This window comes from Microtus pennsylvanicus, chromosome 4 (genome assembly GCF_037038515.1).
Source record: "Microtus pennsylvanicus isolate mMicPen1 chromosome 4, mMicPen1.hap1, whole genome shotgun sequence".
In the NCBI taxonomy this organism is placed as follows: domain Eukaryota; kingdom Metazoa; phylum Chordata; class Mammalia; order Rodentia; family Cricetidae; genus Microtus; species Microtus pennsylvanicus.
Window position 1 is genome coordinate 122,044,926 of NC_134582.1, and position 23,981 is coordinate 122,068,906.

At 42.7% G+C, this 23,981-nt stretch overlaps 1 protein-coding gene across 1 annotated transcript in view; it reads right to left on the minus strand.

The window, feature by feature from the left end:
• Nucleotides 1–21,805, minus strand: part of Il2ra (interleukin 2 receptor subunit alpha) — a 41,206-nt gene extending 19,401 nt beyond the window's left edge. Inside the window, exon 1 of the mRNA XM_075970323.1 lies at nt 21,590–21,805. Coding sequence (XP_075826438.1) covers nt 21,590–21,656 — 67 coding nt within the window. The 5' untranslated portion in view covers nt 21,657–21,805. The remainder of the gene's footprint in view (nt 1–21,589) is intronic.
• Between the last annotated feature and the right edge of the window lie 2,176 nt (nt 21,806–23,981).

Sequence of the window (23,981 nt, forward strand, 5' to 3'; positions counted from 1 at the left end):
TATCAACACAAATTGTCAAGGATTAATCTTATGCATAATTGGAATCTGGTAACAAACCATAAGCTAAGGAACCTTTCAAACAAATAATTTGAAAAGGGCCAGATAGGTTATCTTTGGAATAACTTTGCACCCCTTGGCATTCTTCAGTACAAGATGGTGTTTTTCTACACAAGGTCATGGAAATTTCCACAGTTTGGTGGACTAGTCTAGTGTCCAAGGAGGTCATGTGGGGACAGGGAGAAAGTTCTAGAACTCTGTACTCTCACAGATTTTCCTTTCCTAAAAGAATCTTTCCCAGTTTTGCTTGTAATTCTCTCCCCTGAAAGGCCTTGCCAAATGAGTTCCAAAAATTATCCAAAGACCCTGAGGCAGAAGGGTCCATGGGAAAGGCAGTCCTGGAGGTTTGTTCCTTTTGATCCCATAGGAGTAGATCTGGGTTATTCTTAGCTCTTCTCACTCTGGTGTCATAAAAGAAACAGCGCAACAGCCAAAAAAGAATAAAAACAATTAGTCTAGAAGGTTCTCAGAGAGGTCATGGGGGAGAATTACATGTACACAGCTCATAGAAGTCAGAGAAGGAATCCTAAACACTTCATATTACCAGTCTCTCTCTCTCTCTCTCTCTCTCTCTCTCTCTCTCTCTCTCTCTCTCTCTCTCTCTCTCTCTCTCTCTCTCTCTGATGTCTTAGTCCTTTCTGTGAATTGTGGAAGAGCCTGAAAAAAAGCCTAAGTTCTTGATTCCAAATTCAGAGGTCTTCCTTCCATGTCAGAGATATGTAATCTCCAGGAGACAGGACACTCTCCACCCTGTTAAAGGCTTGCAGGAAGATATCTCGGCTGTCTAACTATACGCATACTAGGCAGTGTTTATTGATGTTGTGGTTCAGTTCAGATCATTATCTACAAAGTCAGAGCACACAGGCCCCCCCACTTGTTTTTTTTTAAGTGTAATAACAGCTCTAATTTCTGATCTCTGCGTTGTGTGTATTACCTCTAATGCGCTGTGCAGCCACAAAAGGGAGATATTCTCATCCGCTTCTCACAGCTAGAGACTGAGGTCCCAAGAGGTCAAGTTACCCAAACCACATTCTCGTAGTGGTGGGAGAATGCCAAAAGTCTAAGGGGTGCCTTTATTTATTTTATCTTTGAGAAAAACAAAAATCTCCCTTTTACCTTTAGAAAATTATTTCAAGTAGAAAACTCAAATGTGGTAGGACAGAAGAATGAGAAAGAGGACAGAGTATGAATCTCTAAATCTTGAAGCAAAACGTTAGGAATAAACAGACAAAGCACCCCGTTTCCCTTCTGATCCATTCCTCTTTGTGACTGTTACCATCTGAGCTAACTCCACATGTCCTTGACTTTTACATCACTCGGCTCCCATGAGTCACAACACTCTTGCCCCCTTAAGACCACTCCATTGATTCTCAAAACTTGCATGCAGCCCAGCAACTGCCCTCCTCTGCAGCAATAGCCACCTCCCACCTCCTCGCTGCCCCACTTCTCTTTACGCTTTCAAAATACTTTTAAAACACTTTCAAAACAAAGAAAAGACTAGAAGTGGAGCCCAACATGTGACTCAGCTTTGTTGTTTATCTCTAGATGCAATACCACTACAAAGCCTCTCTCTGCTCTCTTTGACCCAGGACATTTTTTTTTTTAACCTAACATATGCTAAGTTCTTGGCTAGGAATGTTGACTTTGTCCTTGTTTTACTTTGACCATTCAGTTACTAATCAAACAGTGGAGGGCAGCTTCCTCTGTACCATCAATTGGTCATGTGGCCAAAGTGGCTTCTCAGACACCCTGAGACAGTGCCTTTTGCCACACCGTTTTGTCTTTCTGGGCTTTTGACATGGGGCCCATTGGGGAGAATCCTGGGCCCTGCCTCAAAGCCTGGCAAAGGAATGAGGTTACCTTTGGCTAGAGGTCAGAGTAGACAAAACAAGCCGTCCTAGCAGAAGGGTTGCAAAACACAGTGTATTATTTTCTTCCTTGCTATAACAGAATACTCAACAAAAGCAACTTAAGGAAGAAAGGATTTTATTAGACTCACAGTTTGAGAGTGCAGTCCATCATGGTGGTAAGACATGGCAGCAGAAGTTTGAATCAGCTGACCACGTGGCACTCATAACCAGGAAGCAGAGAGTTGATGGATGCTAGTGAGTGATCAGCTAACTCCCTTCCAAATACATACCAGGACTTCCGCCCTGGAAATGAGACCTCCCACTTTTAGGTGTTCCCCTTATTAACCTAATCTGGAAAGACATGTGCGCACATGCATGCACATGCACATGCAGGCACACACACCCAGTCACACACACCCTGGGATTTGTTTTCATGGTGATTCTAAGTCCCATCAAGTTGACAATGAGACTAGACATTGCCAATGCATTGCTGTGTTCAGTAGACTGCAGGGAGACTCCCATGTTGGAATATTACTCAGAAGGGACAGAAAAATATTTTATTATTATTTCATCTGTAAAATCCCCACAAGTCATAACAGCTGCTCAGATTACTTCTCAACATTTTGTTGATTTTGTTTGTTTGGTTTTTCGAGATACAGTTTCTTTGTGTTGTGCTAGCTCTCCTAGAACTCACTCTGTAGATCTGGCTGACTTAGAGCACACAGAGATTCACCTGCCTCTGCCTCCTGAGTGCTGGGATTAAAGGCGTGTGCTGCCACTGCCTGGTGAAAAATTTCATTTATTTATTTATTTAGTATTCATTTGTTTGTTTATTGTTCTTTGCCTTCACATATGGAGTCAGATCCCTTGGAAGTAGAGTTATAGATGGTTGTGAGCCACCATCCATGTGGGTGCTGGGAATTGAACATGGGTCCTCTGGAAGAGCATCTGGTACTTTTTAACTACTGTCATTTCTCCAGCCAAACAATCTCTCTCTCTCTCTCTCTCTCTCTCTCTCTCTCTCTCTCTCTCTCTCCCTCCCTCTCTTTTTCTCTCTCTTCTTTCCTCCCTCCTCTTTCCCTTTCTCCTCCCCCCCCGTCTGTCTGTCTGTCTGTCTGTCTGTCTGTCTGTCTCTCTTTTTCTCTCTCTCTGGCTTTTTGAAACAAGGTTTCTCTGTGTAGCCCTTGCTATCCTGGAAGTTCCTCTATAGACCAGATTGGTCTCTAACTCATAGAGATCCACCTGCCTCTGCCTCCTGAGTGCTGGGACAAAAGACATGAACCATCACCTCCTGGCTTCCAAATACATCTTATGGGATAAAAGGTTTATTTTAGCTCCCAGTTCCTGGTTATTACAGTCCATAATTCTGGGGAAACCACACAGCAGAGGCTTGAACCAGCTAATAACATAATAGTATTGTGAGAGTTTTTCTTTAATTAAGAAGTTGTAAGAGTTTTACATTGTTTATATTGATTTATATTGAGTTATAAGAGTTGTTTATATTGATTCATTTTTCTGCTACTATAATTAAATGCCCTATACTGGGTAAATTATGAAGAATAGAAATTTATTTGGCCTATATTCCTAGAGGCTGGGCAGTCTACAGCTTAGGCTTAGACTCCAGGAGATAACATGGGCATTTGCTAGGCATCTGGTGAGAAGTTTCCTGTTGCATTATTAAAAAACAGAAGGTATCACATGAGTGGTAGCTTGACTATCTCCTCTTCTTGTAAAGCCACTAATGCCACCATGGGTCCATGATCTCCTATATGACAATCACCTCCCAAATACCATCAACAGAGAGAAGGAAGGTGCCATGTCTCATCACAGTTCAAATATCCAGAGCTCAACCTGGACTATAGGAGGATTTCTGGCCTTTAGATAAAGCCAGCATTCCTCAGTAATTTGTGAAACAGGTTCCCTTCTGCCAAAAGGAGTCATTTCCCTGACCTCTGACAGAAGGGACATATGGCTACCTGGTGCCTATCAGCACATCAAAAGCACATACTGGCCACCAGGCTCCTTCAGCATCACAAGTACCTGTTGCATATCTCAAAGCCCCTATGACAGTTTCCTGGCCCTTCCCTCCCCATAGCTGCTCACCCTCCTTATAACTCACTATTCTTTACTATTCCTGCTTTTAGTCTTACTCTCTCTCTCTCTCTCTCTCTCTCTCTCTCTCTCTCTCTCTCTCTCCTCTTTTGAATAGTGATGATCTCTTGCTATCTCCACTATTCTCTCCTGCTTCCCTAGCCCTGGTCACCTTCAGTCTGCTTCTTTTTCTCTCTTCTTTCCCTCGTATCTACAGTAAAAACCTTAACTACACCATAGAGCAGTCATGACAGTCATTTCTTTACTGCATCCTCTTGCACATAACAAGTTAGTGTGATGGTCAATGTTGTCACCTAGGAGGCAAGCTTCTGGCCACACCAGTGAGAAATTGCCTAGATATTAAGGGTAGCCTCTGTGAGGGTAGGTCGCAGAACGTACTGTGAGGGATTGTCTTGATTGCATGAGTTGATGTTAGAAGATCCATCTTAATTGTGGACTGACTGCTTCCTGAGCAGGAGATCTTGGACTGTATAAAATGAGGAGGCAGCTGAACACTGGCATGCATACATTCAAGCACTCTGCTTTCCCATTGTGGTTAGAATGTAACCTTTCTTACTGAGAAATCATAAATTTCTGTGTTCTTCTTTTTAAAATATGGTCCTTTGAATGTTTGATGTGTAGAGTTTTTTTTTTTTGCGGGGTTTGTGTTTTGTTTTGTTTGTTTGAGGGAGAGTCTCCCTATGTAGCTCTGTCTTAGATTAGAACTCACACTGTAGACCAGGTTGGCTTCAAACTCACAGAGATCCACCTGCCTCTGCCTCCCAAGTGCTGAGATTAAAGGCGTGCGCCACTCTACCTGATCATGTGTTCTTTTCTATTTGTTGATTTACTTATTCATTGTGTGTATGTATATGAGCATTCATATGCTACAGTACATGTGTAGAGGTCAGAGGAAAACCTGCAGGACTCAGTTTTCTGTGTCCCAGGGATTGGGTCATCAGGCGTACTGTCAAGTATTTTTACTTGCTGAGCTGTCCTGCCAGCATGAGCTATTGTCCTTTAATATCTCTAAATTCCAGTGGCTTTCCTTCTTGACTGGCTCAGTATGTGGTCACACAAAAATTCCATATAGACCCAGGAAACCAACTGTGACTTGGACACACTTTACAGATCAGGGTCTGTGTGGGAGAAAGCAGGGTCTACATTGCAGAGGGAACTGGAAGGCACTTCCTTTATAAACAGAGACAGGAGAAGAGGATTTGTAGGAGGTGGAGGATAAGTCAGTCACTGTGGCCGATGCCCGCCCTCACTCACCTCAGCACCAATTGCTTTGGTTGATCATGCTCTCCATTCTCAGAGGTTCTGAGACATTTTAGAGCATTAGCCACGACTTAGACATTTTCCACTCCCGCAAGCACATGGACAATTTCAGCCAGTGAGAATAGCAATCTGGGGGTGCCTATAGCCACAGGTGCTGGGGGTGCCTACAGTCACAGGTGCTGGGGTGCCTATAGTCACAGGTGCTGGGGTTTGCAGATGTAGCTCAGTGGGGTGAATACAGCCTTGCAGTGCTCATTGGCAAGGAGGCCAGAGCTAAGTATACCATCTGGTTTGACCTGTTTGACTAGAAGACAAGGTCCGTCCCCAACACCACACACACACACACACAACTCTGGTGATATCTGAAACCAAAAGTTAGGGAAAGAAGCATTTCCATTATCTATGCAAGAAAGAAGCTTCAGCTTGCTTAGTTTTGCTTGCTTTGAGTTTGTCTTTGTTTTCCCTCGATATTTTTCTCACTCCTTTTTCTATTATATTTATCATTTAACTTGGATTTTTCTATTTCTTTTTTATTCCTTTTTTATATAACTCTGCTTTCTTTATTGTATATCTTTTCTAGGTGTTTGATATTAGCTCTTCACTTTCTTATGGCCATTGGTGTTGTAGATGTTATTTTAATAGGTTTTTGTTGTATGTTTAGAACACAATTTGCTTCTGAGCCAATGATATTACTATTGGTGCTGGAGATCAAGCCCAACATTAGGACACATAGGGTAGGAGACGAGATATACTCCTATCTCAGATGAGAGAATTTACAACCTATTCCCTTCATTACTTAGTCCTGCTCAAAGGTAGGTGATATCTGACCATGAATAATGGAGACAAAAGTCCCAAGATGCAGAGGTGTGGGGTTGGGATCAGGGCTGAAGACTCAAGACTGTATGTTACAAGGGAGAAGTAGCACATCTCACTCACTCCACACAGGAGAAGCACTGCTACACAAATCACTTTTATATTCCTCCAAGAGGCACAGTGCTGACTCTACAGCACTGACTGGAGATAATGCATTTCGTATACTGCACTGCCTATTACACAGCTCTTGAACCACCAGAGCGACCCCACTTGTGGGGATACCACAGTAAAGGCAGGCCCTTCAGTACTCAGCCAATCAGAAGCTACCAAATGCAGCCCAGAAAATCACAAGAGTAACCTCAATTACTAGAATTAAACTCAACACTCACTACACAATAAACGGATATATCAAGGACCACTGTCAAGAGAAGGCTCTAAGAAGGTCCTGCTAATTATCAGTAAGCTTGACTTGTGTAGCTGTGTACCCAATGCATAGGAAATGTGCATTCTCTTTACCACACCTGGGACCTTCACAAAAACTGAACTCTTACTAGGCATCAGAGGTGGTTTCTACAAGTATCAAAGAGTAAGTATCACACAGATTCATTTTCTAACCACGGTGTAATGAAAGTAGAAGTTAAGAACAGAAAGCAAAACCACAAACAACAATACAACTTAACACATTTTGAAAAGGAAGCTTAAAGTTCCAAATAAATTTGTGGATCAAAAGCAAACTCACAACTCACTCTGTAAAACACTCTGCACAGAATGGCAAGGAACACGAAAAGCATAAAATCCTGCAGAACTCAGCCAGCACCGAACCTACAGGGAGGCTTACAACCCCAAAGGAAAATACATGCTTAATTAAAGAGCAAGCCTTGTCCAATTAAATATTTATTTGAAGGAAGTTAAAAACACTAGAGTTTAATAGAGTTAAAGAAAGGAGATAAAAGATACAAAGACTACAAGAAGAATTGATCAAAGAGAAAAAAACAATAAAGAATGTCAGGCAAATTAAAAGCTGTTCATTTAAATAGATTCTGAAAATAGCCAGAACTAGAAGGAGCAAGCACAACAGAACAACAATACGAAGAAAAAGGAGATGTAGCTATTGATCCACCAAAAACTCAAAGGAAAGCAGGATTGTGAGTTCAAGTCCAGCCTGAAGTACATGGCAAGCCCTTGTCTTAGAAAGAGAGAAAGAAATTGAAGAAAGAGTAGAAGTATAATTAATAAAGATATCAATCAGTTAAAAAAGTCAACTCAGGAACAAGTAAGTACCAGATGTTTAGTGTAAACTGTTTCAGAGGGTATCTTAGTTACTTTTCTATTACTGTGATATGACATCAGGACCACCAAGGCAGCTTACAAAAAAAACTTTTGATTTGGCTTATGGTTTGGAGAGTTAGAATTCATGATAGCAGAACAATAGAACAGCTAAGAGCTCATATCTTGGTCCATAGCCATGGGGGAGAGAGAGACAGAGAGAGAGACACAGAGAGAGAGAGACACAGAGAGAGACAGAGAGAAAGACAGAGACACAGAGACACAGAGAGAGGGGGGAAGCAGGGAAGAGAGAGAGAGAGAGAGAGAGAGAGAGAGAGAGAGAGAGAGAGAGAGAGAGAGAACACGGGTTATTACTGGAGTCTTTTGAAACCTCAAAGCACACCCCCTGCCCCTGTTGTATATCTCCTCCAACAAGGACATCCCTCCTAATCCTGCCCCAAACAATTCCATCAACTGAGGACCAACTATTCAAATATTTAAGCCTATGGGGGCCATTCTCATTCGGATCACCACGGATGGTAATGATTCTTTCCAATGCCTTTTACATGGTTATTGTAGTCTTTCTATTAAACCTGGAACACGCTGCAGAGAAAATGATCATAGGAAATTCTCACTTATATAAACAGATGTCAGAATATTATGATATTCTTACTCAGCTTTAGCCTGTGAGTTCGAGACCAGCCTGGTCTACAAGAGCTAGTTCCAGGACAGGCTCCAAAACCACAGAGAAACCCTGTCTCAAAAAACCAAAAAAAAAAAAACCCAAAAAACTAATATTCTGATTGATTAGAATTTATCTCTGTAATGATGGATGGTAGTGGAAAAACTCTTGATTAATTCATAACTTTGAAGGTGGAAATCTATATGGTCTTGTCAATAGTACAGAAAGAATCTAAAAATGATTAAAGGAATATTCATGAAAGCCAGTTATGGTGGCATATTCCTTCAATCCCAGTACTTGGAAGGCAGAGGCAAGTAGGTCTCTGTGAGTTCTAGACAACCCTGGTCTCCATATTGAGTTCCAGGACAGCTAGGTACTGCATAGTGAGACCCTGTATACACACACACACACACACACACACACACACACACACACACACACACATGGTTAGAAGAAAAATCTCTTAAGGTAGTCATTACTAAAAAGAAGTTTTGTCTGTTTTTTGTCTGTTTGGTTGGTTTTTCGAGACAGGGTTTCATTGTATAGCTTTGGAGCTTGTCCTGGAACTTGCTCTGTAAACCAGGTTGGCTTCAAACTAACAGAGATTTGTCTGCCTCTGCCTCTGCCTCCCAAGTGCTGCTGGGATTAAAGGCCTGTGCCACCACCACCTGGCTTGTTTTTCTGTTTTTAGAGACAAAGTTGTTGTTGTTTTTTTTCTGTGTAGCCCTAGCTGTCCTGGAACTCCTTTTGTAGACCAGGCTGGCCTTGAACTCACAGAGATCCACCTGCCTCTGCCTCCTGAGTGCTGGGCTTAAAGGCGTGTGCCACCATGCTAGGCTCAAGAAGTTTCTAAAAACTCAAGTGAAGACCCTGAAAATAAACAATAAGCAATGTTTGTATGGTGGCGTCTCCCTGGAAATTAGTCTGGCTTTTCTGTGAGTGCTGTGTTATTTGACCCAGTTTTTGAGGTCAGCTCTCTCAGGTTGCATCAAAGAGGCAGTTTCCACAAGGTAGGAATGAGCAACTCACCAGTAAGACCCCTTTGGAGAAATCCTTGTGCCTTCATTGGACACAAGGTAATTACACAAACAGCAAACAGTAGACCTAGAAGAACTAAGAATTTGCTCTTAGAAAGAAACAGAAGCAAGCCGTTGAAAGTATCCCCTGTCGCACATCGCTATCTCTAATTTGTCAGGTCTGAGGATCTATAACGCTTCAGCCTTAGAGTGGTTGGGCCTGGATTGTTCTCACTCGTCAGTCTCCTCACTGAAAACAAGCTTCAGTACTTGAAAGAGTTAACCACAAATTTACCACAGAATGTCAACTTGATTTAAATTAACGTGTTATCAGATTTAAAGAAGAGGAGGAGGAGGAGAAGAAGAAAACAGGTGGGGAAGAAACATCCCTGCTCTTTCTCTGAAAACTAAAGAGTTTTCCCCTCAAATCTTGGAAACTGCTTTCTTGGGAAAGAGGCATATTTTTAGCAGAGATGTGCTAAACTGGTAAATCTCACCCACAGCCTTCTGGAAAAAGACAGAACCTTCCGAGAAGTTAAATTGTGTTGATGAGGAGATTTTTCAAATGGATATCTGTGGGATTTCCCCTGATTTGTAGGCCCAGTGCTTGTGAGGTCATGTGACCACCATGTGTCCACGGCCAGCCTATCTCTGCGGTGAGTTCTAGGTCAGTCAGGAATACATAGCAAGACCCTGTCTCAAATAAATAATAAATAAATAAAAATAGAGAGATAAACAATAAAATAAATAAATAAATAAATAACCAGAAAGGAGGAAAGGGAAGGTAAATATGGTATAGGATAGTAATTTAGGATTAGAAGAGAAACAGAAAACAAAACAAAAAGCCATGGAAAATAAGAGGCACCAGGAGTAACTATGCTAAGCATTGCCAATGCAATAGTATAAGAACATATATTATGCTGTATATTATAATATGAATCTGTGTTGAAACATGAAACCAAGGCTGGGAGATGGTTCTGTGGATTTGCTGCACAAGCGTGAGGGCCTGGGGGCATTTCCCCAGCATCCCATAGACTCTGGTATGGCTGTGCACTTTCAAATCCCCATACTAGAGAACCGACAAGGTGGAGACAGGCACACCCCCTGAGCTCAGTGGCTAGACAGCCTACCTAGCTACCTACGGCTGCAATTGTATCCTCTAAGGAGGAGGACGGCAGTCAGATGCCTCTGGATCCGGGACAACAGTTCCTCAGCATTAAGAGCTAAAAATTGCCTCCGAGAAGCAGAACCTGAGGAAGCAGTGAGAAAGGGGACGTAATGGATTGGCTGGTCCCAGACAGGGAAGCCTAAGTGAAAAACTGAACATCAAGAGCCCTCAGGGTGTACCTTCCGTCAGGGGTACTAGTGGGATCTCTGAGGACATTGCCCTTTTATTCTAAAAAGACTCTTAAGAATCTTGTTTTCCTTTTCTTTAAATGAGGAGTTTTCTCTTCACAAAGGTTCTTTTTGCTCTAAATTAGGCTCTGAACAGACGTGTCACTACCACAAGGGCAGGAAGCAGATGCTCAGCTGAGTGACAAGCTTGGCGGGGAAAGCCACCACAGCCTGCCCACTGTCAGCAAGTGTCAAGCATGCAACCCGGTGTCAAGCCACTGGCCCCAAAACTCCCTGGAAACTCTCAAGGTGCTGGGCAGGAAGAGGTTGACGTCACCATAGATGTTGGGGGACTTTAAACAAAACTTTTAGAAATGTTTCTCTTGCCATTACCCAGTAGCATGATAAACTGACCTTTCCCTGGGTACATGAGCCAGTTTGGGGGGCTAATTTCATTTACATGTATGTATCATATGTTTGTATGTATTCATTTATTATTGTTATAGTTTAAAAATACATCTTAAAAGAAGCACTGCTTCTCTGCTTTATGAAGTAGTGTTAGCACAGCTCAGTGGTAAAGTGTTTGTTTAGCATGGATAAAGGCCTGGGTTTAATTCTCAGCATCACACAAAATAATAAAAACAAATACCTAAACTGATGATAAACTTTGCCATCCCAGAGCTCGGGAGATACTGAGAAAGGAAGGGAATGAGTTTAAGGTCAGCTTAGACTGTGTAGAAAGTTCGAGATCAGTCTGAGTTAGAATCCCTGTCTCTAAAAACAAAAGCTAAAGATATGCTCAGAAGTAGAGTGTTTAAGCCATAGTTTAGCCTGTTTAAGGTCCTGGGATAGATCCTTAGCACAACAAAAGGGGAAAGAGAAGGGAAGGGGAAGGAAGAGAGGAGAAGACAGAGAAGGGAAGGAGGAAAGGGAAGGGAAACTCACTAACAGTAAGAACTGGGTTAATGAGGTTCCTTCCCTCCCTCCCTCTCTCCTTCCCTTTTCTCATTCCTTCCTGGAAAATGCCATAGATGTTGAGGACTGGAGGAAACTCCATACGTACTCAGACGTGTGGCAGTTGACCTGTAGATGGTGCTTGGAAGATCTATGAGGCGATGGAAATACTCTTGTTCCTACAGGATTAGGACTCCACATATATCCTACCTGAGATGTTCCTGCAAGGAATCTCTTGAGCCAGACAAACTGCACAACCTCTGTCCACACTGTTTTAAGTTCCAAATGCAAAGTATCGGATCCTAATAATTCCAGCCATCTATGCTGACAAAACCTTGCTCTGGGCCCTTCTTTCTGCTCTAAATGTTAGTGTAATGGGGAAGAGTTACTGGCTTCTGGTGTGCTGGTCTCACGGGAGTAATGGACAATGGCCTATGTGTACATCATCTCTGTGTTTGTACTTGCATCTCAGCCCTTGGCTTGGATGCCAGGAGTCCAGGCAGTATTTCTCTCCTGATAAGCTCCTAGAGGCCGAGAGGTGGGTTTTACTCACCTCTGACTTTGTGACTCACACACAGTAGGTGCTCAATACATGGGGAATGAATTAGTGAGTAAATGACTGGACCAAGAGATAGACACAGAAATAATCAGAAGCCCAGCCCCACACATAGGGCTTGTCACTGTTTCTTTCTCCTGTCACATCTACCTGTACAGCAGCTTCTCCGTCAGCCCTGAGAGGCACGTACCCATCTTTGTCTTTTGTTTTTTATTACTGGGAGCACAAAAGAAAGCCAGTTTCTGAAGGAGGTATCTATTTTGGTCCCAAACAGAAAACAGTGGGTGACTTTGTGGGCAGAGATGGCAATTCCTGAACAAGGTGTGGTGACTCATGACCAGAGGTGCTCAGAATTTCCTCTGTTCTGTGAGCTTCCGAGGCAGACGCGGCTACAGCGCTTTCTGTGAAGCTCAGTCAGATGCAAGGAAAGCACCCCAGGCTGCTCTGTTAAGGCAGCAAAAGGAAAACAGGTAGAAAAAGCTGCAAAGGAAACAGCAGGATCCAGAGAGCATGGGTTCTAAGGACAAGGTGGGTTCTGAAGAGCTTCTACCAGACTGAGATGTAGTGGTATGTGGTTGTGATCCAAGCACCTGGAAGTTGAGGAGAGGGATCAAGATTTTGATGTCATGAATTACTAAGCCAGCCTGGGCCACATAAGACTGCATTTCAGAAAGAAAAAAAAAGAGGCTGAGGCTGTGCTGGGCAGTAAAGGGCTGTGAAAACATGAGGAGTCTGGTTGGGAGCCCTACGCCCCACGGGAAAATCTGAGTGTGGTAATGGTGATGTCGGCCTGTAGCCCCAGCAGCAGCAGCGGGGCTGTGGGAGACAGGAGGATCCCCCGGGGCTTTCTCACCAGATGGTCTAGCTGAGCAGGTCAGGCTCAGTGAGAGACCCTGTCTCAAAAATAAATAAAATAAAAATGAAAAGAAGTAAGATAAAAGAAGATAGAATGTTACCTCTAATCTCTACACACGTGTATATACATACATGTGTATACATACACACACTCATGCACACAACGAAATGCAAGAGATCCAACAGGTAGGCCATTCTGCTAGACCCTGGAGCTGCTCTGTAAGGCAGGTGGTAGGCAGAGGTGCTACAAACTCAAATTCTAGAACCGTTCTAGTTGTGTTACATCAGCTGCTGGTTTCACTGATCAAAGACAAAGTTTGTCAGGTATAAAGTGGAGATAGTAAGAACTACTTAGTTGTTGGTTTTTGTTTTTTTTTTTTGAGAGCCAGAGGCTCACTATATAGCCCTGACTGGCTTGGAACTCTCTATGATAGCGGTTCTCAGCCTGTGATTGTGGGTTAACTAATACATTACAATACATGACAGGAACAAAATTACCATTATGAAGTAGCAACGAAAATAATTTTATGGTTGGGTCACCACACCATGAGGAACTGTATTAAAAGGTCCCAGCATTAGGAAGGTTGAGAACCATTGCTCTATGTAGAAGAGATCCATGGAAATCTGCTGCCTTGGTTTCCCAAGTGCTGGACTTAAAGGCATAAACCACAATGCCTGTCAGAACTATCTTATTTTGAAAATTGACCCAAGAGATATTGACTTAACACAATAATTGAAAAACTACACATAGACAGTGAACATAAGCTTTCGTTGTTATCATCACTGTTTAAAATGCTTCTGGAGCTGGAGAGATGGTTCAGTAGTCAAGAGCACTTGTTTCTCTTGCAGAGGACCCGGGTTCAATTCCCAGCACCCACATCATGGCACACAACATTTCATAATTCCAGTTTCAGGGGATCCAATCAATGCCTTATTCTGCCTTCTTGGGCACCAAGAATATCCATGGAGCACACACACACACACACACACACACACACACACACACACACACAGAGAGAGAGAGAGAGAGAGAGAGAGAGAGAGAGAGAGAGAGAGAGAGAGAGAGAGAAAATATACTAAAATCTTTAAAAATTTTAAAGAAAAAATAAAACGCTGCTTCTTCGGTGAAATCACTTACTGTCCAGGCATGTGAACCTAAGCCTCCTGCCTGCTACTGCCTTGAGAGTGACTGACTGAAGCCTAGATGAAGTAGGGTATCAGGTTAGAAGCCCTGGCGTTGACCATAGCCAGGGATGTCATGTGATACTGGCAAAGCTAGTCAGTAATCCATCATGTAGAAGAAATCTACTAGAGACAAGTAACACCTGTAGGTGCGGAAGGACTAGAGTAGGCTGAGGGACACGCACAGTCTTGTCTGAGCAGAAGCATTATTAATATTATTATTAGTATTACTATTATTATTACTACACACACCCATGAGGGCATATCTGTCATGTGTGTGCATGTGGAAGCCTGAGATCAACCTCAGTGCTATTCCTCAGAAGTGATCCACCTTTCCCTTTGAGATATCGTTTTTCCACCAGCCTGCCGATTTGGCCAGTAGACCAGCGAGCCCCAGGGATTTGCTTTGCTTTCTCAGCACTGGATTGCAAACATACATCACCATGTTCTTCTTTCTCATGTGGGGAAATTATTAAATTTTATCAGAGAACCACTATGCACCTGGACCTCATTTTCTTCAGACACACATTTGTAAGCATGTATATGTAGTATATATGACAGATAAAGTTTATCGGCTTGGTTGTTCTGTTCAGTTCCTCAGTCTTTACTTTGCCATGCATGGATAGCGGTCCATGTATACAGGAAGACAGTATCAATACTGTCTTCTAACATCTGTTATTCTTAAGCACCCTTCTGAGCTAGGTTCTCCAAAAGCCCTTCTCAGAGGTCTTCCTTAGTTAACCAGGCAGCACTCTGCTCTCTATATTCTGACCACGCACAACATTCATAGGCTGTGTTATACAGATCTTGCAACCTTTGATTAACATTTGATCTTTTTTGGAGTTGCTTCCCATTTCAGTCTCGAGTTCTGTGTGGGTAGGCAGTGTGCATGCCTCCTGTTACCTGAGAGCCTGCTGCTCACAACAGGGCCCAGGCACTGACAACACAGGCCTCATGTTGGAGCCTGTTTGAGCTAGAATTTCAAGCAACCAAATCCCTATCCAAAAAGAGTGCTTTAGGACAATATCTCCAGGAGTCCTGTAAAGTGTGGGAAGTTCTTCTCTAGTCTCAGTGAACAAAAGTGAAATCACGAAATCAGACCAACGTGGGAATCATTTATGTTTCCCCTTCTCCTTCTCCCACTTCCCCCTTCCTTCTCTTCTTGTGGTTTGTTCTTTTTAAAACAGTCTCACTGTGGAGCTTTGGTCTCACACTCACAATCCTCCTGCACCAGTCTCCAAGTGCAGGATTATAGGTGTACACACCAAGCCTGGCTGGGCCATTATTCTCCTTCTCTAAAGTGATAGTTGGGTATCAATCCTCACTGCGTCTTCATTGTCTGAAGACATAACAAACAATGTCATCAGCATGTCTGGTTTTTCTCCCTAGAGAGTCTGGCTTCACTGGTCTTAAGAAGTCTCAGTCATCACTTTCACAAGCATCCCAGATGCACACTCTAGTGTGCAGCTGGTATTGGGCAACACTGTTCCTCAGACAGTCCCCAGTGAGACCTGTGTTCTCTTATTGATGAAGGCAAATCCCAAGATGACCATAAAATCAAATAGCCAAAAACTATCTGAACAACTGTTGGTGGAGGTTGCTTGCTCGTTCCTGGATGTCCAGGGCCAAAATAATCACACAGAAATCTGTATTAATTGCAATACTGTTTGGCCAATAGCTTAAGCATATATCTGGCTAACTCTTATATCTTAAATTGACCCATTTCTATTAATGTATCACCATGAGGCTGTGGCTTACCAGCAAGGTTCCGGTGGGCGCCAGTAGAGGTGTCTGTCTCCTGTGGGCGGCTACATGGTTCTCACTGACTCTGCCTACTCTCTCTATATATATTTCTTTCAGTCTGGCTATATTCTGTTAAGCCATTGGCCAAAAGCAGCTTCTTTATTAACCAGTGGTAATAAACCATATTCACAGCATACATTACCTCCCCCTTTCTGTCTAAATAAAAAGGAACACTTTAACTTTAGCATAGTAAAATTACATATAACAGAACAGGTATCAAGCAAGAATTACAGTTACAATATTTATATCTACTTTGGCCTCCCCCAAAAAACAACATTAGAGTAGAAATTATCTAAAATTCCAGGGATGACTTAACTATTGCTTTCCCTGCAGATGGGTGCCTTCCTTGAAAACATGGTGGGGAATTGGTATGGAATGGAATGTTGACTCACTGCTGATGTTGACTCTCCCTTGGCAGTCTTCAAAATAGGAGCCACTCAGCAGACATTTAATCTTCCCTGTGGAAGAACAAAGGCTGTACCTTTTCTTATCCCTATAATCCTAATACATGAGTGATGGCTGGATGAAGGAAGGGATATCACTTCTGAGAATCAGGATAAAGATGTACAGGAAATATTGGGCCAATATTCAAGAGACCTGGGTTCTAGTCCAGCCTTTATTTAAAACCCATTTAGAGATGAAGGGTTTATAACATTTTTAAAGAATTATTTTTTATTTATGTGTGTGTGTCTATAAATACACACAGGTCAGAAGAGGTCACTAGATCCAAACAGGCAGTTGTGAGCCTCCCAGCATGGGCATTAGGAACCTAACTCATCAAAAGTAGCATGTGCTCCTAACTCCCAAGGCATCTCAGCCTTGGGGCCTATAACTTTTTTGAAGTGATGTACTGAATGAAGGTGTTCTTTTTTCTCACAGGGGATGGCTCAGAAAGAGAAGATAGCTCCACAGTCCTTTTGAGAAACAAGGGCATCACTGGAGGGAAGAAATTCCCTTGGAAAGCAAATAAGCCTAAGAAGACTTCATCAAAACACAGTGATGTTTTTACCCTCCACCCACAGCTTGAGCAATGCGGAAATTGTAATCATGCTACAATGAGAGTGGGAAATAACCTGCAACGGAGCTATCAGACTCTGGTCTGTTGATGCTGGGTGACCTTTCAATCCATACCCTACTGGGCTTGTCTTTGGTTGGGAACTTCTCTGATTTCCAACAGTACCCTAGAATAAAATGTTTTCTGTGGAGAATGTTTTTATTTCCAGAATTCTGGACATAGAATGTTGGAGCTGGAAGGGGATTTCAAGAGGTCTCTATCAACCTTCTCCTGCAGCGAGAATTTTCCTGTAAGCTGTGGCTTCCTAGATCTTGCTTTTGGTTCTTCTAACATCATTAGGTGTTTGCTCCAAACTCCACTTCTTTACAAGTTCACTTGTCTCCTAATTCTCTTCCTCACTAACCACTGCTGGTATGCTCTTCCTTCCTTCCTTTCTTTTCTTCCTTCCTTTCTTCCTTTTGTTCTTTCTTTCTTTTTTTGGGGGGGAGGCAGGTTTCAATACAGGGTTTCTCTGTAGCTTTGGAGCCTGTCCTGGAACTAATTCTGTAGACCAGGCTGACCGCATACTCACAGAGACCCGCCTGCCTCTGCCTCCTGAGTGCTGTGATTAAAGGTGTGCACCACCACCGCCTGACTGGTATGCTCTATTTCTTAAGGAAATTCATACTTTATTTGTGAGATTTATGTACATTACCAGACATTATGGAAAATGGGGTGTTAACCTAGTGTGTGGAGGTACAATCTACCTTCATGGCATTCATTGCTAGCACAGGAATGATTTCCACAAGAAATCACACAAAAGTATTTAGAACTTTCAAAGTTTTTGAGTGTGTGTGCTTGTGTGTATGTGTGCACACGTCTCTGGGGATGGGGAGATGGCTCAGTTTGTAAAGTGCTTGCTGCATAGGTATGATCCCTAGTGCCCAGAGAAAAGCCGAGTATGGGGAATGGAAAGATGGCTCAGCACTTAAGGACACTTATTGATCCTGCAGAGGATCCAGGTTCGCTTCCCAGGACTACCTGGGAACTTATAACCATCTGTAATTCCAGTCTCAGAGAATCCAATGCCCTCTTCTGACCTCTGAGGGTACTAGGTAGTTGTGTGGTGCACATATAAACATGCAGGCAAAGCACTCATGGACCTAAAATAAAATATTATAAAAAATGAAGAAAAGAAAAGCAGGATGTGGCAGTCATACCTTTAATGCCAGTCCTGGGAAAGAAGAAATGGGTAGATTCCTGAAACTCTGCCCAGACATCCTCGCCCAACCATGCAGCCCCGGCAAGCAAAAGACAAACAAACAAAAACCCATCTCCAGACAACAGCAATAAAAACTCCCAAACGATAACAAAGCAAATTCATGTGAATGGCGCATGCAGATTAATAACAAAGCTGACCCCCGCCGCCATTCATATGCCCACATTTCCACGTGAACACAAAAATCCCAAGAGTCCTTGTCTTTGGGGGGAATGGAGTGGTGGAGCTGTAGAACACGCAAGCTGTCCTCTCACAGCCGTAAGTGGATGGAATCAATTACGGTTTTTTTCAGTCAGTTCTCAAAGCTAAATGGAGCATAAGTGTGGGTTATATACCTATCTGTCTATTTAAGACACTTAAAAACAAAGTCATGATGCTTTCATTAAGCATTGCCAATGCTTGGCAAAGGCCCATCTCTCCAGGGTCTGTTCTGAAGAGGAACAGCAACGGTGGCTCTAAAGTGTGGAGACACTGAACGATCACGTGCGAAGCATGGGTCAGAATAGCAAGAGTAAAGATGAGCAAAGATGGGAACTTCTGGGGTGGGCAGCAGCCTTTACCAGAAGGGATAATTAGACAAGTGTGTCACCTTACTGGGTTTCCATACCTTTTGTCTTTTGACTCTACAGGGATAAAGATTTGGTTACAGAATTCCTAGAATGAAAGATGATCAGAGGGTATCTCAGAATTTCCACAATTCTGAGAAAGGCGCCTGTAGTAACCCGCTGTGTTGGCAATATCAGGGAGAATTCTCTTTTTAACCACATCCCAACGCCCAGTGATATAGAGACTAAGAACACCCAGGTTGACTAATACATCCCTTGTGCCGCATCACACTTTTAAATGGTGGCTTTGGAAATTTTCAGAATGAAAATCTGCTTTATCAATCAGCTAGAAATTGCATATCTGTTGGCAGTCTATTTTATTTCATTAAAGACCTCTCTCTCACCCCCGAAGAATAGAAGGACTTGTTTATTTTTCTAATTGTTTTCAACTTAAGATTTATTTATTTTATATCTTTAGGTGTTCGGCCTGTGCATGTGTCTGTGCACAAGTGCATGCAGTGCCTATGGAGTCCAGAAGAAGCTGTCAGATCCCCTGGAACTGGGAGTGAGTTACAGATGGCTGTGAGCCACCATGTTGGGTCCTGGGTCCTCCGTAAGAGCAACTAGCGCTCTAAACCAGGGAGTCGTCTCTCCAGCCCCATGAACTGTTTAAACTGGAGGCTTCCTGGGGGAAAAAGAAATCTGAAATGACGTTACCTCTTGCCCTGGGGTAGTGTCTGAGACACTTCGACCTCAGTACCCCAGTCCATTTCATCATCTTTCCCACCGGGAACCAATTTTTCTCTCGACGTAGCTCCTTGCCCCTGTTCTCCCCCTACTCTCAGCCAGGGTCGCCACTGGTCCTGTTTTCAACAGGACGGACAAACTGAGTTCGAGCCTTGCAACCATGATGATCTGAGTTTGGGATTATTCTACAGATTCATGCCATCCATACTGCCAAGTGGTTATAAGTTGCAATAAAATGTATATATCTGGTTAGTCAAAGGGGCTCTATGGGTGGTATTCCCTAACATTTTCAAGTAGTTTTTCATTGCCTACCAAATACAGCTACGACATTTTGAGCTGTGGGCTCAAAATGCAGCTCAGTGGTAGAGAACTTGTCTAGAACATTCAAAGCCTTTCTTTTCAACCCAACAATACCGGAAAAGAAAAGAACTTCCTGACCAGGGATTTAATTCCTTTGGCCTAGTTTTTATCTTTCCGTACTTTCCCCCATATCCCCATATTACTGCCCAGGATAGAGACTACATGGGACTGCTTATTAATTCCGTGTGCACCTCTGTGTCTTGTGTCCCACGTGTCTTCTCATCCTAAATCTTCCCTTACAGAAATTTACCAGTCTCCAGGGCTCAGCTGACACGCTACCTTCATGAAGGCTTCTCTGGCAGCTCCACACTCCACAGCTCTAAACACACTTCAAGCTATATTACTGCCATTTCTCCATACATGTGTGCATAAGAAGTGTATGGGCAGGAATTTTGCAAAACCAAGCAAATGAAGGCCTCGGAATGATAACCCACAAAGACCATTCCGAGCCCTTTATAAGTCAAGCGTGGCTCATAATAACACAAGTTTACTTGAAATGCTTTCCTCAGAGACAGAACATACTTGATTGTGAAGACTTGATTGTTTTGACTTGGACTGACCTGGCAAAGACTGTGTTGAGGGAAAGATGCTGTTGAGCGAGAAATCACATTAAAAGCTTCCTAAAATCATGGGAACCTTAACTCCAAAGTCACAATGCTCCTACTCCAGGTCACTGTGTGGTCCAACATAATGTAATCACCAGCCCCCAAATCAGCGACCAGATTCCATGTAAATGTCTTAAGCTTTCCAGTCTCAACACATGTTATGCATTATTAGAGAATAAATTTCTAGAAATTAAGAATATGAAATCATAGGCTCTCAAAATTACATATTTTCATCCTGGTATGGTGGTATGTACAGAAGCAGGTAGATCTTTATGAGTTTGAGCCAATCTAGTCTATATGGCAAGTTCCAAACAATACAAGACTACATAGTGAGACACTCCCATTTCTCTCTATATATATTTCCCCCAAACCTTACTTCTCTTTCTGGGTTAACAAGAAAAAAGCAGCATTAGAAAATCCACCCTCAATTAAGAGGAGTTATTTGATTCCCAAGTTGGTGATTTTTATTTCTGAAAATAATATCTGAGAAAATCCATGATGATGGAATTCACTATTAACATACATGTCCATGTGTACTTATAGAGAAGCTACACACACAGAAGGAGAGAAGAGCTGTGTTCTGAAAATGAGTAAATTTATGTTTTCTGAATTTGCTACAAAATCACACTCACAAAGATCTCCCCAAGACAGCAAAACCAAAGCATCCCTGGGAATGAAACGTTTCTGAAGTCCTAAATGGTCTGCTTCATAGAGTTACTCATACTTTAGGCATGTTAAATATGACTTTGAGAGGTCTCTAGTACTTTTTAGAATTACCATACAGTTGTGTTTAGGGGTGTAGAGAAAGAATAATAGAAAATGTATTAGGTGGGCATGGTGTCCCAGGCCTATAATCCAAGCATGTGGGAGAATGAGGAAGGGGATCTCCAGTCTAAAACCAGTCTAGGCTTTATAGTGAGTCCTAATCTAACCTGGGCTACATGACTACCTGAAGGCAAGCAAATACCAGATAGGTGGAGCACATTTATCAAGAGTTCAATGTCATACTTGTTTCTATATAGTGAAGTTTGAGGCCAGCCTGGGCTACACGAGAATTTGTTTCAAAACAAACAAACAAACAAAACCTATAAAGGACTAAGAGTGATGAAATCCTTCATGCCATTCTGAGCAAAGTTTATAGACCAGGGGCCACTGAGGCACAAAGTGAGGTTCTGGTGGGCCACATTCAACAGGTAGAAACCCCTTCTCACCGTTTCCTACCTTAGTGCTCCCTCTGGTTCTGCAGCTGAGGAGTGTTAGCCTTCCCAAGAGTCCATTAGCCTTCCCAAGATTCCCAGGGCAGCTTCTGGCCTCTTACCTGTAAGACAACTGGGAACTGTGATGAATGAGAGTAATCCTAGCATCAGCAAACGTGATTCCATCATCCTGGCTCGTGGAATCAGGATGGAGCAGGGAACTTGATGAAGTGCTCTTCAGTATGTTGGGTCAGCCTCCTTCCTGAATCCTACTGGGAGGATGCCAGGATAAGGGCTGTATCCTCTTGGGCTGTCATCGTGGCTTCTTATAAAATGTCAATGACAGTCAGGAGTTGTTCTATTTAAGCATTAGCTGATCGTCTCAGCAGGAAGTTGTGCCTACTCTCTTCTGTGATCTCATATAGGAAGTGTTTTTTTGATGACAATATAGTTTGCGGTAATCTCTAACCAGTTTTTTTTTTTATCAAGCTCAATTACTGGGAGGTGTGGGCTGTGTTTGGTGAGAAGGATCAGGCTCCACTTATGAATCCTTTCTTGTGCTTCACCCATAAAAGGAAAAGGGAGATTCCCCTGCCGTTGCAGAGGGGTGAGCAAGCACTTCTTGGCAGTGGTCTCAGTTGAGGTTTTGTAAACTGAGTCCCCTGGCCAGGGGGAGTCCCAGAGGACTCAACAGAGGCTGTGGAGAGAGGATAAGCAAGGTCATGCAAGGGCATGGATGGGCAGCTTTGATCAAGGATAGACGTTTTATCTAAACTGGCCTGACTCTGGAGCTCTCTTAAAAGTCTAACTGGGTTCCAGGCTGTGCCATGTGCTTAGAGGATGATGACAAACAAACCTGTTCAGTTCATGCATAAGATTTTTGAATAATTTGGATGCATGGCTCATTGCACCATGGGTGTAGGATACACAAATCCAGAAAACGGTCTGGTGCCCAGATGAATTTGCACTCTTTTTTTAAAAATTTTTATTATATATATTTTTTATTAAAAATTTCCACCTCCTCCCCTCCTCCCACTTCCCTCCCCTCCCTCCTCCCCCTCCCTCTCCAGGTCAAAGAGCAGTCAGGGTTCCCTACCCTATGGGAAGTCCCAATCATACTACAAAAGCATTTATTAAACTATGTTCATAGCAGCACTATTTGTAATAGCCAGAACCTGGAAACAACCTAGGTGACCCTCAATAGAAGAATGGATAAAGAAGGTGTGGCACATACACACTTTAGAGTTCTACTCAGCGGTAAAAAACAATGACATCTTGAATTTTGCATGCAAATGGATGGAAATAGAAAACACTTTATTGAGTGAGGTAACCCAGACGAATATGGTATGTACTCACTCATAAGAGGATTCTAGCCATAAATAAAGGACACTGAGCCTATAATTCGTGATCCTACAGAAGCTAAATAAAAAGTGAACCCAAAGAATTTGCACTCTTGAGTATGACTTCTCCCAGGAGACCTTTCAAAACCCTTTGTATTCTCTCACAGTGTCAACATGCTGTCTCAGCCACCATTTATATGCCTTTTAACTTCTAGTTTATCGTGTTTTATGAATAAGATCTAATGAAATCTTGATCTTCTCCCTTGAGAGAAACACACACCAGCATATAAGCAGGAAATCTATAGACATTTCCAGGAGCGTCACAGGCACTTTGAACTCTAAGAGTCTGGGGATCTTGGGTTAAAGGTACCACGCTGTGGGCTTCTGGAGACAGACTATATCCAACGTATTTTTGACATCACCACTGGAACAGTACATTACACATATGGGTGGGTGTTCAACCGTGATGCATGAGGACACATGTGAACATGAATATATAACACGCATACATCTTAAGTCATTTCAGACAAGTTCTTGTAAGCACTTACCAAAGGTTTGTTTCAAACCTGCTGGAAATAGGTAGTTTCCACTAAGTCCATTTCAAATATTTCTTCCCTGGCAAAGAACTGTAAGGAAGAAAAGGTAGTCTAGATGACCCCAATAGATTAGCTTAAACACTTGATTAAAGGTCACTCTGTTCCTTCAGGACAGGTGATTGGTCAACTGTATAAAGATGAGTCTCGGCATATCAGGAAGTTGTTCGACTCTATTATCAGAAGTGTTTGGTATTTCTCAGAAGAAACTGCTCATCATATCAGGCACCAAACATCTGACCCAGATTGTGTCAGCTTAGGAGGCGAGGCTTTGCTCTTTCTAACAGCACAAGGTGGCAGTTGGCTAGTGATCAGGGCACAGAAGAGCAGGGCAAACTCAGCAAGGGAAAAGTAATAGGTGGATATGTTCAGGAAAGACCCAAGGCTTGTCCTTGAACGGTGAAGGTAATCTTCGTGTATGGATCCTGTGGGCACATGTCGTGGTCAGTTGTTAACCAGAAGCACAGTTGAGATGGTGGCTAGAAGAAGGTGAGGGTAGAAACGTCAGTTAAATTAATGGTGAAGAGAATTTTGAAGAATAGAATAAGATGGTTGGTTCTGAGCCACTGGACATGTCCAAG